Source organism: Bemisia tabaci, chromosome 8, assembly GCF_918797505.1.
Source record: "Bemisia tabaci chromosome 8, PGI_BMITA_v3".
Classification (NCBI taxonomy): Eukaryota; Metazoa; Arthropoda; class Insecta; order Hemiptera; family Aleyrodidae; genus Bemisia; species Bemisia tabaci.
In genome coordinates, this window is record NC_092800.1 from 37,481,962 (window position 1) to 37,496,054 (window position 14,093).

At 35.9% G+C, this 14,093-nt stretch overlaps 2 protein-coding genes across 3 annotated transcripts in view; both read right to left on the reverse strand.

Annotated features, from left to right (window-relative positions):
* Positions 1–1,168: 1,168 nt before the first annotated feature.
* Positions 1,169–9,885, reverse strand: fu (STKc_STK36 domain-containing protein fused). Its single transcript, XM_019053968.2, has 8 exons — positions 9,411–9,885; positions 8,617–8,730; positions 7,493–7,638; positions 6,313–6,834; positions 4,760–5,435; positions 3,354–3,690; positions 2,147–2,334; positions 1,169–1,309 (listed from the first exon to the last, which is right to left on the reverse strand). Exons 1-8 carry the CDS (start codon positions 9,519–9,521, stop codon positions 1,247–1,249), a joined length of 2,157 nt encoding a protein of 718 aa, XP_018909513.1. The 5' UTR covers positions 9,522–9,885; the 3' UTR covers positions 1,169–1,246.
* A 1,186-nt stretch (positions 9,886–11,071) lies between these two features.
* Positions 11,072–14,093, reverse strand: part of LOC109033817 (uncharacterized) — a 66,560-nt gene continuing 63,538 nt past the window's right edge. The window contains exon 9 of one of the 2 annotated variants that reach the window (XM_072303624.1): positions 11,072–12,400. In XM_072303624.1, the coding sequence (XP_072159725.1) occupies positions 11,479–12,400 (922 nt within the window). In that variant the 3' untranslated portion in view covers positions 11,072–11,478. The remainder of the gene's footprint in view (positions 12,401–14,093) is intronic. The other variant, XM_072303623.1, reaches the window with a different exon arrangement.

Here is a 14,093-nt window from a genome sequence, read left to right on the forward strand (position 1 = left end):
AACTGCATTTTTGCGAAAGTTATGGGTGTTTGAAGGTTACGACTTTAAAAAATGGCAACGCTGTTTCCCTGCGGTTTTCGCCTAAAAGCAGCCAGATGCAGGCCCAAAATGACCTATACAATCATCCCACAAAGTTTCGTACAATCCCCGCGGGGTCACTTTTTGGCCGTTTTGCATAACCCTCTTTAATTTTTTCCTCATGTCATACTGGCTGGACAGATTTAATTACGCAGAATCAATCAAACTACATCAGACCGGGTCTAATTTCCTCTCAAGTTTACTTTTTAAGACTGAAAACCCAATCAAAATTCTGACTCGAAATTTAGTGATATTCTTTAAAATCCAGAAGAAATTTTCAAGGTACATATTATTTTGTTTGCTTTTCTGCTGAGAAAATACAATTTGAGCTGAAATTAGGCACTGTTAAATATAGGTAGGTTGATTCTAGTCAAATTCATCCGACGTATGGTCATATTCATGGTTGTTCCAGAAGCAGATCCCTTCCTTAGGAACGCTGGAGGATCCACACATGATTTATATGGTTGCAGAGGGTGATTTCAGAGACTTGCCCAGGCTGGTTATGTGGTCAGTAAGTTCAATACTGAACCTCTGCTTATTACTACGCCTCCCCTCTTCACGAATGTAAGGATGATTAAGAAACAATTGTAAATACAGTCCTGAATTTCTCATTTTGATCACAGATTTTTACATCAGTTTCGAGTGAAAAAGTCTCAGATTTTGTAGGGTTTAACTTAGCAGAGCACAAACATTGCTCATTGCTTTTTTAAAGAACACTAGTCTTCAGTAGAAAACGCAATGATAAAGGCATGGCACCGTTTAAAAAATTAAAAAAGATATCAAAGGACTTAAAAGTAATACTTTTTGATTGTCACACAGTTTTTTTCTTTAAAAGGATATTGTCACGATTAGTCACAAAAATTTACTTCAGAATTAATTCTTTCTTCATTGAATAATGCAGGTGATTTTCTTAATATTACTTCATTGCAACTAAAAAGCCTTTGGGAAAGAAACATTGCAGTATTTTTGCAACCTGGCAATGCATAAAAATTGTTCACACTTATTGATCTTTTATATTATCTTCTTGCGGAGATCATCATTATCACGTAGCCTTGCAACTTGTAAGGCATGTATATTTTTCAGGAAAATACAGAAAATACTGAATACATAGATAAATACACTTGTCAGTTAGAGATCCAAAAATTCCTTATCTTAGCAATAAATACCTTCAAGGATGATCTGAACGATAGTTAGGCATCTTCTTTAAAGAAACTAATGCACTTGAGGCAGCCTGTAATAAAAAGAAAAAAATACGAATGGATAAAACTAAAACCGGACAACAACCTCTTATCACCAAAAACCATCCAAGATATCGTCTACCAAGATTTTAAGATGGGAGAAGTATATTAAAGCTGCTTGCATTCTTTTTGAAAATACTCCTAGAATGCGGCCTTTCATACAATACACAATACTGCGGAGGAGGGTTTCGCAGCAAATTTCATGAAAAAATTGATGAAATTTTTAACAAAAGAACTAAGAATCTTAAAATATTTCTACTGCAGATATTCATCATTTCTTAACGATAATAGAGTTAATTTCTTTTCTTTTCGTTTCTCAAAACAACCCTAACAGGGTAGAAGGTTGCTCAACCCAACATTCTGGAACCTTACTGGGTGTAAGAGGACATCACAAAATAAAAGATTAAAAGTTATTTGATTTGGATTGCATTTAGCGGCAGTGCAAAAAAGTGTTTTCGAAATTGTACAACTTCTTTTTTCCCTTAAAAAGTAATGGACATACCTGTGTACAGTAATGAAATTTAAATGATCGATTTCCTGTAGAATTAACGAATTTGTTTTAGAAAACCAAAAACTATTTTCTGTCCTACACTTATTTCTAGATTGTAATGAAGATGAACAGTTATTATAGCACTGTAATTCCCTCAGTTCCCTTCTGCTAAATGGAATTCATTTCAGTATGATCCCCCAAATTTGATCAACAACAAAGGGCAACTTCTGAACAAAATGATAACGTTTGTATTTGACCCATATCAAATAAGAGACACGGGTGTGTTGTATTGACACTAAATCAACGGGTTTCAGCTATAAGAGAAGAATGCTAAACTTACATTTCTTACGGCAACACAAGAATCATAGTCCAGAGCTTCGATATCACATCGGAGAGTTTCATTCCAAACGGCGTTCAAAGAGTCTGGACAAACTTGAGCCATCAGATGCAGTAAAGTACTACCTCTCTCTCTCAAACAATCGTCTGAACTGATAAGTATACTATGAATATCAACAGGCATCACAGAATCTGAAAGCAGACACAAAAACCATAAAATAAAATGCAAATACAGTAGACTGAAATACATGCACTGAAAACTTCGGCGAGACAGGGGAAAATGTTTTTACAGAGTCCATATAAACAAAGAGATGCCATGTCACCAAGGAATTAATTGAAAAGGCTGACATTTTTTCAGCCTTCTCCACAAAGTCATACTCGTAAAAATATGCCTGGATCTGTGAAACAGAACCCTATCTTCGGTGAGAAAATCATCCATAACTTTTTTCAAATGCATTAAGTAAGAAAATCTGGAAATTTTTGCACAGGTTTGTCCCTGAAAACCCAAAAACTGAGGGTGATATGAGCCATGAAGTTCAAAAAAAAAGTTCTTAGCTTGTAGAAAAATGTGGTCAAGTTTTTGCAAAAAAATAAGGATGGTTTTCTCCCTAATGATAAGGTAATTTTTCACAGATTCGGTCACAAATAAAACGTACAATCTTAAATATGCAGCTCAGATTGCGCAAATTGGTGACCTGACTTTAATTTGGAATAACTATAAATCCAAAATTTCTGACACCTTTGTGCATGACCAAAAGAGGAAGATTTTACGGTTTTCCAAATCCTCTGAAAGGTCTTGACTTCCACGATAAAAAATTTCTGAGTTTAGTTATCAATATGACTCAATCAGTGTTTGAAACTTACAGGTGCCAACGTGTCAAATGCACCTAAGAAATCGGTCATGGTGCCTAAAAAATGAAGGCTCTACGCCAACGTGAGCCCTAAAAATTGCCTCTCCCTCTCCCAAAAAAATCCTCATTTTTCTGTTAAGTGATTTTTCGAAATTTCCCCCAAGTTACAGTTTCTACTTCTGTAACTAAAACATCTTGCGTCTAACTTTTCACCAAATGCGCCATGATATATAGACAAAAAGTAAATCTGGCCCCTGAAAAATCTTCAATGGCCCCTAAAAATCAAGCTTGATGCGCCACATAGCTCCTGAAACTCTAAGGTGAGTTTTGAACACTGGACTCAATCATTAAAAACATTACCTTTCTGACCATCCCCAAGAACCAAGTCACTAACAAACTTGGTGAATTGCGGTTTCTTCCTTAAAATTTGGCACAAAATGGAGAGTAGATCCGATACTATCTTCAGGTTTTGTTTGCGTAGGGAGAGAATAGACTGTATTACAGGTGTCATTTTCAGCTGCATTGCAGAATCAATGAATTGATTTAAAGAGTCATCGCTGTTGTAAACGAGATTTGTGATCAGGAGGAGAACCACTTCTAACGTCTGTAGGTGCTCGGCTGGTAATTCGTTTAATTTCCATAGAAGCAGCTTGGTTGAGTAGACTAGATTTGGCACCAACTCAGCTTCATTATAAACCTGTGGGCAAAGATCCAATGATAAGCAAAGCTTGAGCACCAATAAATAATTAGATGATATGATGTAAAATATTTAAAAAAATAAATAAATGGAGCATTTGCAGGTGTCTGAAATCTGGTGAATTTCGTTTCTAAATGGAAACTGTGTGAAACTGAGTGAACTGAACACGAGAATACCCTTGGTTCATAAATTGAGCAATTATTGGAATTATTATGATAACATAATCGAATCAGCGACATTACAAGTGTTTAAATAGGAAATGCTGCCAGACGACGTCACCAGGTGGTGATTTTTCTCACTTCAAAATTTATTTTTATACTATTTTGCATATCACAAAAGCATTCCGATGAAGCAATAAAAAAATTGCGTGCAAATTCTCCTTTGTGAGGTGCGCGAAGAAAATGTCAAATGAAAAAATATATAGTTAAATGCAGCAAATTCAGTTTTTTGACCTTGCACATTTGCACATTCTTTGACATTTCTTCATTGCTTGAAAACCTCATCTATCTATTTATTTTCTATTTTTCATTGAGATGCAGCTTACTTCCATCACATTAGAAATTCAAGTCGCACTAGGAGGCAATCTGCCCTTGCTGTGATAACAATAAGTTGTGTGAAGTCTAATAAGTCTATTTGAAAAATTTATAGATAAAAGCGAGAATTCTAGAAAGGAATGTCTTGGTCCTTAAAAGCGCCCAAATGAGAGGGAAAAAAAAAACCTGAACACCTCATGAGGAAGCATCTTTGAGTTTACTGTAAACAAGAAAATCATGCTCTTGGCCCATGATGGGGGATCACGGTAAAACTAGATTTGCAGCGATATTATGCACATGCAACAATTTTGACACCTTCTTATCAAACGCAAAACAGGCCTTCCAAAATTGTGATGGTACTTATGTTTCACGACTTGTTTGAAAAGGATGTGCACTAGTTTTTTTAGCTTTCAGGGACTAAGTTTGACCATTGGCACTGTTCTCAGAGAGATGTGAGATAAATTAAATTTAGACTTAGTCCGGAGGTGGCTACCGCCACCCTTGAAGAGAGTGATATATTAAAAACAAAGACTGACCTGTCGGATGAGGTCCTTATCTTTAGTTGAAACGTCATCAATAACAAAAGGTAGGAAGAGTAGAGATGCAGTGTACTTAATAACATCAAAAGAAGCGGAAGAGTTCTTAAAGGGCCCTATGATCATCGTCAAAACATGTATGTTTTTAAGAGATTCGAGATCACCATCGGCAATTTCTGCTAAGGTATGTTCCAGAAAAGCCAGCCGCTCTCCGCTTTCGATCGGCTGAGCATTCTCTTCTTTGATGTCATTAAAACTTATCTTAGACAGCAACTTCAGATCTTCAAAGGATGATTTTCTTCGATCCAACGTCTTCCTCTTCCTTTCTTCATGAATTTCATTGAGCCTATTAATTTTATGTACTAATTCTACTTTCATCAGTTGTTTCAACTCAGAAATTTCCGTCTGGATCCAATTAGCATTGCCCGATGAAGCAGCTAGGGAGGACGAGAGAGAAACCGATGATTTATTCTTGGTTGTTGAGTTAGAATTGGTAGTTTTGGGTATTGCACCGAATTTAGCGATATTTGCGTAATTCGTTAATTCATTTCTTCTTGGGTCATAATTTATATTCAAATTAGAGGTGAGTTTGTTTAGTTCGTTCATCTGGTACATTTTATTTGATAGAGGATGAGGTAAGCGGGGTTTCATGTACTTCGATGCCATTGAATGCAGCCTGAAACAGGAGAAATACTTGGGTCAGTCTTCATTTTATTCTGCAAGGAATTTTTCACCAAATTGCCACTTCTGAAGACTTAAGTTATGAAAAAAGAATATGAAGGGCAAATGGAAAAGGACGTTGAATTGCTTAAAATAAGACAAAATTAGTGACGCTTTGTCTCAAAAAGGCAGTTCATCAAATGAGCGACTAGACAAAGTCTGAATTAGAAAAAGTCACACATTTTCTTATCAAAACCTTACGCACAAAATAGTACTATAAAACAGAAAGTTTAAAAATCAACTCCTGAACTAGATATTGACAAGTATTTTCAAGTAGGATCAAATTAAAGTTATTTTACACAAATTGTGTCATTTACATTCGTAATATTAAACAAATGTTGACTGTCAACACTTAAATCTGGTCTAGAAGTTGATTCTACGACTTCCTGTTGTGTTATTCATTCTCTTGGTGGAATTTTGAAGAAAGAACACGTTGCATACAACTTTAAATCATACCTTGCCCATGGCCCCATTATTTTGGCAGTTTTGAATATGATTGGCACAATATAAGGGACTTTTTGCTGAGTTCATGAGTTGTGACTGAGCTAAAATTAGTTCCCTGAGCTAATACTTGGTTTGCTAAACTACTTCCTCTAAAGTTCAAGGCAAGGTTAATTATGTAGACAATGCATGCTGGACTCGGGGAATTTTCAAGTTTTTAAATTTTACAGCCAACTTTTTAAGTGATTGTAAGAAATATTCCGAAGCTTATTGAAAAACTTCAGTAATGACTTGGTGCTTACATCTCTACAAACTTTTTAAATCATTTCAAAGGAAGTTATTTTAAATGTCACTGGAAAAAAAGAAAACTGAATGAAAATTACAGAGCTTACTTCTGTTTATCGGCTAATCCACAGAGAAGGCTATTCTTTTGAATCTCCTTTGCACGATTCTGAGACATGGAAAGTGAGTCTGTTAAAGGAGTTTCGACGTTGCAACCTTGAGTTGTGAGCACACGGCCTTGTACATACGGATGAGACAGTAGGTCATTCCACGAAAACCTCTTGATTGGGTCTTTTTCGAGAAGCCCTTTCAAGAAATCAACACAATTTTCGGAGAGATAGTTTGGCCACCTCACAGCTTCATTTTGAATGATGTAAATCAGACTTATCATTGATCTTGTTTTAAACGGTGGTCGGCCAGCTACCAGCTCATACATTATGCATCCTAGAGACCACAAGTCTACTTTGTAATCGTATGGGAGTTCTTGAATTAATTCTGGTGCCATGTACAAGGGCGTTCCCTTGATGGAGGTTAGTAAGTGCGTTCCTGAGCTCATACTTCTGGCAAACCCGAAATCACAAAGTTTCGCATGCCCTTTATTGTCTAACAGTACATTGTGAGGTTTCAAATCCCTGAAATAATGAGAAAAAATTATAAAGTTACAAGAGAAATAGGGAACATAATTTCAAAGAGTTATGGAGAGGCAAACCCTAGAGGAGATCCTGCAAGGGTGAAGATTAGGATTCATATATATGTTCAACTAATTAAAGTTTAAATTTCAATAAAATCATAATGATGTCACTAATTTACTCTAAATATATGTGTACTCCTAAATGCATCAAGAGCTTCCGAAGTCACAATATTAGTGGAATACATGAATATCAGAATGGACACTATGTGGGGATTCCAAATGTTACATAGGCAACTTTTAGCTGATAGTCATTCCGTCATTCTTTAACCTCTGTTTTGAAACTATAAAATTTGGTTGTCGATCAATGTACCAACTAAACAGTCAGAAATGCTGGATAAAGTAATTTTTGGGTAGTTCAGTTTTCGAAGAAAAACAAATGAGAATTTTAGTCCTGTTAATATCATTTTAAAAATTGGAAAAGTTAAAATTTTAAATCAAAAAATTATTTTCAGAGATTAGTTAGTTTCTTTAAAATCTGATAGCTCCAAAGTTACCTTTTCTTACTGCTACAGAGTTGTCAATTTTATGTTTTAATTACGAGCCTCATAGCAGTTAAAATGTTCCCTTTAAATCAATGATAAGAAAGAAATTAAAATTACCGATGAACAATTCTATTATAATGAAGATAGTGGATGGCAGAGAGAAGGTCGCACAAAATTTCTCGTGCTCTTTCTTCGCCAAGTCTCTTCACTTTGCCCAGAACATCGTAGAGTTCTTCATCAGCATATTCAGACACAACTACGATCTGAAAAAATACAAGATTAAATTAACAGGATTAAAGCTAGGATAAACACAAGGAAAGAAAATGAGCAATGTGAAGAAGGACTATAAATTGAAAAATTCAACTACAAAAAAGTGTACAGACATTAAAGACTGTCCATGTATGGGAATGCAATTACTTGATTACAGTGTAAGGCTTTCTAAACTTTTGGATTTTTTGAAGAATCCTAATACTGACGCTTGTACAATAACTCGATAGTGGGATTTTGTTGACTACAATTTTTTGTTTTGTGGATGGACATGAGTACATACAGATCATGGATTTAAAAATGTTTGATCTTGTGATCATTGGATTAACTGAAGTCAGTAAAAATTATTCTTCATTAATTTACTTAGTTTCATCTCATTCTAATTCTCAAATGAAAAATTTTTGAAATTCCTATTTCCTATTTGTTCACCCTTCTTTTTATTATTTTCTTTGGAGTCCAGTCGAAAAGTTTTTAGTATACGCACTGTAAAAGCATTCTTGCAAAATTAAGCAGATATTTCCAGGAGTGCAAAAAATACCCCAGAAGTGCATGCAACTATGGAAGGGCCATATAAGATGAGGAGGAAAAAAATATTATGAGGGTCAAAAGTCAAAGAAAAAAAGTTGAAAAAAAGCATCACTTTTGACATTAGTTGGAAATTTTGCGGAAAACATGAGAAAAATGTAGAAAGCCAGTGGCCAGACGCCTTGAAGAGCAGAGGATTCTGCACCTTGGAAATTTCTGACAAATTTTTATGGTAGATAGAATGATTTATGCAGCCAATGATAAAATATTTATCGCTGACAAAGTTGTTGAGTGTGAAAAAATGTATAATCTTTACCAGCTGCTCTAGATCAACCTAAAAATCATGCTGTGAGACTGGTAAATAATACAGAGGGGTGATCCACGAATTCTGAAGTATTTCCAAGGGTAAAAAATAGGAACAAAGTAAAGTAATCTCTACATTGTTGTACCTCATAATCCGTTTCAAATGAATCCAGCATTTTAATTATGTTGGGATGACTTAGCCCATGGAGAATTTTGTATTCCCTTCGAAGACCTTCTATTTCTTTGGGTGTGCGGTTGAGCTGCAAAAAATTTGGAATTGGCTGGTTAGAGAAGACATCAGAATTGATAATATGAACAGTGTGCATAATTATATTATGAGAGAAGATTGATAAAGCATTGATAGCTGAGCTATGCGGTATTGATTTACATGCAACAGTAAAAAAATGTAGTATCTCCTCAATTCACATCTTGGTATTGAATATTGCTATGCTAAAACTATCTGACTTTACTAACTTTACTTTGAGAGATACTTACTCAACATTAAATAACTGAACTACATAAGTAATGTCTATCTTGAAAAATTAAGAACATTTACTTGCTGATAATAGTTGTTTTAAGATGGTATTGTGGTAAGTTGCAGGATAAACTGACTTTTGATGCTTTTGAGCCTTGAGTGAATGAATTAATACTAAAAATGAGATAATTTCATCTCTCAGGAAGATGAAAGAAAAAAACGTAGAGCTAAGCACTATCAAGGGGCAAAAACGGTATCCTTGCTGATGTGATAATCAATGAAAGTAAGATCTTATGACCTCTATCGACACAGATTAATAGTCTCTTCTAACTTCGATACTCTGCCATGAAAAAATTTCAACAAAACAGAGTCAAAAATCAAGTTTGCTTTGGGGCTTAATTTCATAATTTCAGCATAAAAACTTTCAGAATTGGTCATGCAAAGAATGAAACAGAGATGCTTTACCTTGGTCATCACTTTGTAAGCAACAATTTCTTGTGTTTCAACATTTTTTGCTTTGTAAACAATCCCAAAGGAGCCCTTTCCAATAAGCTTGATCTTCTCGTATCGTTTCATTTTGCTCTACTGAAAGAATAGCTTCGAGTAGAAAAAAATATGATGAATCACTCTTATTTTTAGTACAAAAATCCTGAAAAACAAAATTTAAAGCGGTACCATGGTGAGGAGACCAAGAATCAAATCGAATGAAACCTCCATTCGAACGAATAAGAAGTTGTGGGGGTAAGGATTACGGAGTATCTTTTTCATGAGAGAAGAGGAGACTAAGAATTATCATGCAATGAACAGTTTGAAAGTTTAGTCTGTGAAATAATACATGTAAAGGTGTGACACAAAACTTCCCGAAAAGCGAAAACTGTGGAAAACTTGAAATTGCGAATAACAATAAACAAAACAGTGGTAACAAACATATTTTGAGGTTAGGTGCGATGGTAGCGCACTCTGTTGCCGCAAAACTGAACCGCTCAAAGCGGGCAAGGCTCCGAATTCAATTTTAAGGCGGCATTTTTAAAAATGCGCACCGGGTTAACCGGAGCGAAAGTTATTACCGACATCAGTGATCAACGTGATTGAGAGAATAATAGTAGCCGTTCTTTTTTTTCTTTTTTTAGGTATATTTTAAGGTAGCATTCATGATTAGTTTTGCTGTCAAGAAAATAAATCATGACGAAAAGACCGCAAAGGTCATCCATGATTGTGGAACCTCATTTCCAAAAGGTCCCCGGGGTGTCTGTCTACGAGCGCCATTGTTATTCACCGCGGAACGCATTAGTCATGACGCGGATGCTTATAACCAGGCGCATCTTCACACCGGGGGGGGGGGGGGGGGGTGTTAGCTATTAGAGGACCCATTGGAAAAGAGTAAAAATTGGGGAACACTCGTCAAACGACTGTGTCGCGCTACCGAAAAATTTCGTAAGAGCGTTAAAACGTTGCCAAATTTCCTCTGATAAGGCAATTTTGAGAGTTATTGAGGATGTTTTCCCTCGATAATTTTATAAAATAGAGTATTTGGAAAATTCCAATGAAACTAACAAACTTCCCAGAAAATGCCTAATTAAGAGGAAGAAATTTGGCAACGTCCGAATTTTCAAACGATTATTATATTATGAGTGCAATGAAAAGTCAAGAGTCAGGCTTGTCCAGAAGACTTAAACGCAGATTACAAAAAAGGTATGAGAAAATGTTTGATATTTGTGTTTTACGATTATAATTAGTTTAAGACCTTACTTTATTCACGTATTATTTAGTAAAATGTGTGAGGTTATTTGTTTACATGTACTTATTTAGAAATGCCAATGAAAGACCACCGATAAACATGGGTTTTTCAAGTTATTCATCATATTTCTGGATTGTTATCATCAAATTAAAACTTCATGGCACAATCGTATAGAATAAATATAATCAATCTTCACGCAAAGATAATCACATGAAAATAGTGCTTTCATCATCATGAGGGTAATTTTTGGGAGAAGGAGATTAATTTTAGATACGGCAACAATATACCAATAATTTATTTATTCCAAATTATTTCATCACAATGCTTCTTATCAAAGAGGAAAAGTAAAAAAAGCCGGAAAAATTCTGTAACGATACAATTTTATTCATTTGAAAAAACTTCAGTAAAAGTTGAAATAGGTACAGAAAAATGCAGGTTTTTTGGCGCTTTCAAACAGCGTGAATCGTAAAGTAAATTGGACACTTGTGCCGGAAAAATGCGATCCTAAACAACCAGTGAAACAATCTTTAGAAATCAAAAATCAATAAAAAGCAGAGAGTCTACCTCTCATTCAGAACATATTTCCTATAGCAATGGTAATTGTAATGGATATGAATAGATCAATTATTATTTTCTTAATGATGGGTGTTTTCGAATTCCTAACAAACAACACTTAAACTTAAAAAGTTATGCACAAGATATACCTAGACTTTTCTTTCGCCAATCCCTTTCAGTTTGGTACAGCGTGTGATCGTTGTCTGCCTTTCGATCTTTTGTCGCACTACTTGAGACGGATCAAAAAACTGTAGAACTGCTACCTATGTGGATCGTTCGGAAATGCTTTTGAACATTACCTTTCCACCTGGATGAATAATTACACAAATCACAAGAAAATGGTTTTTCATCGCTATGCGTGGGTAGGTGCTGTTTTAATTCGGGCTTTGTTTTGAAGGCCTTTTCACAAACTTCACATTTAAAAGGTTTCAACTCAGTGTGCCTCCGCTGGTGATTATTGAGTGCAGCATACTGACGAAAATTATCTCCGCAAATTATACACACATAACGTCTTAAATTTGAGTGAATATTTTCATGCTGAATCAGGGTGTACTTCCGGGCAAATTCAGCTGGACATGATTTGCACTTAAACGGTCGATATGTTGAGTGAACTGAGGCACAGTGAACTTCCAAACAATTCTTAGTCTTAAAAGTATTATCGCAAAAAGAACACTTGAACGGTCTCAAATCAGAATGACTCGAAAAATGCTTTAACAAGCGAGATTTTTTGTAAGAGCTGTAATCACACATGGTACAATAATGCAGATTTGTCCGATCATGCGTTTTCATGTGCCTTTTCAATTTGTTTTCAGATTTGAAACCCGCTGCACAAACCGAGCAAGGATATGACGAATCCAATTTAGTTTTTCCGCAAATATCCATTGAATGTGATTTCAAACTTGATTTTTCCGTGAACACACTACCACAGGCTTTACACCTATAGGACTGCTTATTTGAGTCTTTTGATTTTTTATCGAACTTTTTCTTTATATGGTGCAACCAATGCTTCACGAATTCAGATTTTTCTTCGAAAGATTGTTCGCACTTTACGCATTTGAAACTGTCCTCGTCCGGTTTTTCGCTAATCTCATCTTCGAATTTTAATGGAGTTGATCGACACGCAGTTCTGACACGAAGTTGGGTCCATCGAGATGAAAATTCCCTGAAAAAGATAAAAGAGGCATTGAGAAATGAGAGAGTAGATCTAGGAAGCCGCCCAACAGTTAGAGCTATCGCTAGTGGCAATAACTCTTCAGAAAATCTGGGAGGGGGGGGGGGATCTTCATGAGTCTCAGATACAACGCAGTAAACCTGTATTTATTAATATCTTATAAATACATACTTTTTTCAAAATAAAACTCATAAAAAAATCTCCTTAAAATTGTCCATTATTATATTCTTGGATGATAGAGGAAAGTTCAAAGAAAATGTCAAAACAGACAAAAGTTTGTCTCATGAAAAAAAAAATTAAAATTAATAAATAAACTATTAGCAGAGATTTGTGAAGACGCAATCGGAAATACGCGTTTTTCAAATTCAGCTATCGGCATAGCGATGTTATAGCGGATGATGAGAATACGTGATACATATTTATGTATCGACGCTTGGATGTAACTATTACTGCTCTGCGGATGTCCGCATTGCATATTCGAAAAATTGAAGGCGTTCTGACTTTCTGTGTACCGCATTCACAATTAAAACAGCGCGGGAACACACATGTGTACGGTTAAAGGCCGAAGTGAGAGAAAAGCAGGTAAGTTTGTTCCATCAAAAGCAACTGAAAAAAATAAGGGGAAAGAAAGATGTCTGTGAAGTTAGCACCCCGACTTTTAAAATTTAAAATTTTCTCTTTTGCTCATCATTGCTCATCATTTGCTCACCTCGAAAATCGCTTTCATTTTTTTTGCTGAGGCATGTACCCCCCAAAAATCGAACTTGAACTTTCAGAGAGGTCATTGACCTTAGCACCCCCACTTTGTCCGATTGACCTGAAAATGGTCTCAAACGACGCAGAATCTAGTTTTTGTTGCTCACCCCTCCGTCCTCCCCAAAATGAAAGGCGGCATTTTGGGGGACATCAAAGGCAGCACCCCCCACTTTGTCCTATTGAGCTGAAATTGGTGCCAAACGACGCAGGATCATTTACTCACCTTTGCTCAGCCCTTCGTTTCCGTTGCCCGAATCCTACCACCTCCCGAAAACGAATGGCGGTTGCGAACATAGTCGGTGCGCTCCCTTTTACTCAAAAATATGTATGTATTTTCTAATATGTATGTAATTTCTAAGGAAGTCTGCAACGTCGCAAATGGAGAAACGTCGTCTCTCATTTTGCACAAAAAATATGTATGCATACAATTGAAGGCATTATCACGTTCCTCTCAACTTATATTCGTCTGTAACGATAAACAATGGGACGCGATTGCTGCGGCGCCTTGATACAACTATACAACCTCGACGGATGTCCGTATTGCGTTCAAAAAATTGAAGGCGTTTTGACTCCCTGCTCATACTATCTGTAGTTGATTCGATCGACAGACGCGTTGGTCGGCGGTGACGGGGACTTGATGCAACTATTTAAACTTGATGGATGTCCGTATCGCAGCGACTGAAGTGCGAAACCACGTATCTCCATTGCGGTGTTTCAAAATTTCCCTTCTTATTTCATCTCTTCCATGAGAAACAATCCAAATATACGACTTTAAATTTTGAACCAAATCTTCTGCTATCGAATACGAAAAATCATGGAGAATTTACGTTTTATGTTGACCAGCTTCTCGAAAGAAAAATAAAATTTCTAAGGAAGTCTGCAACGTCGCAAATGGAGAAACGTCGTCTCTCATTTTGCCCAAAAATGT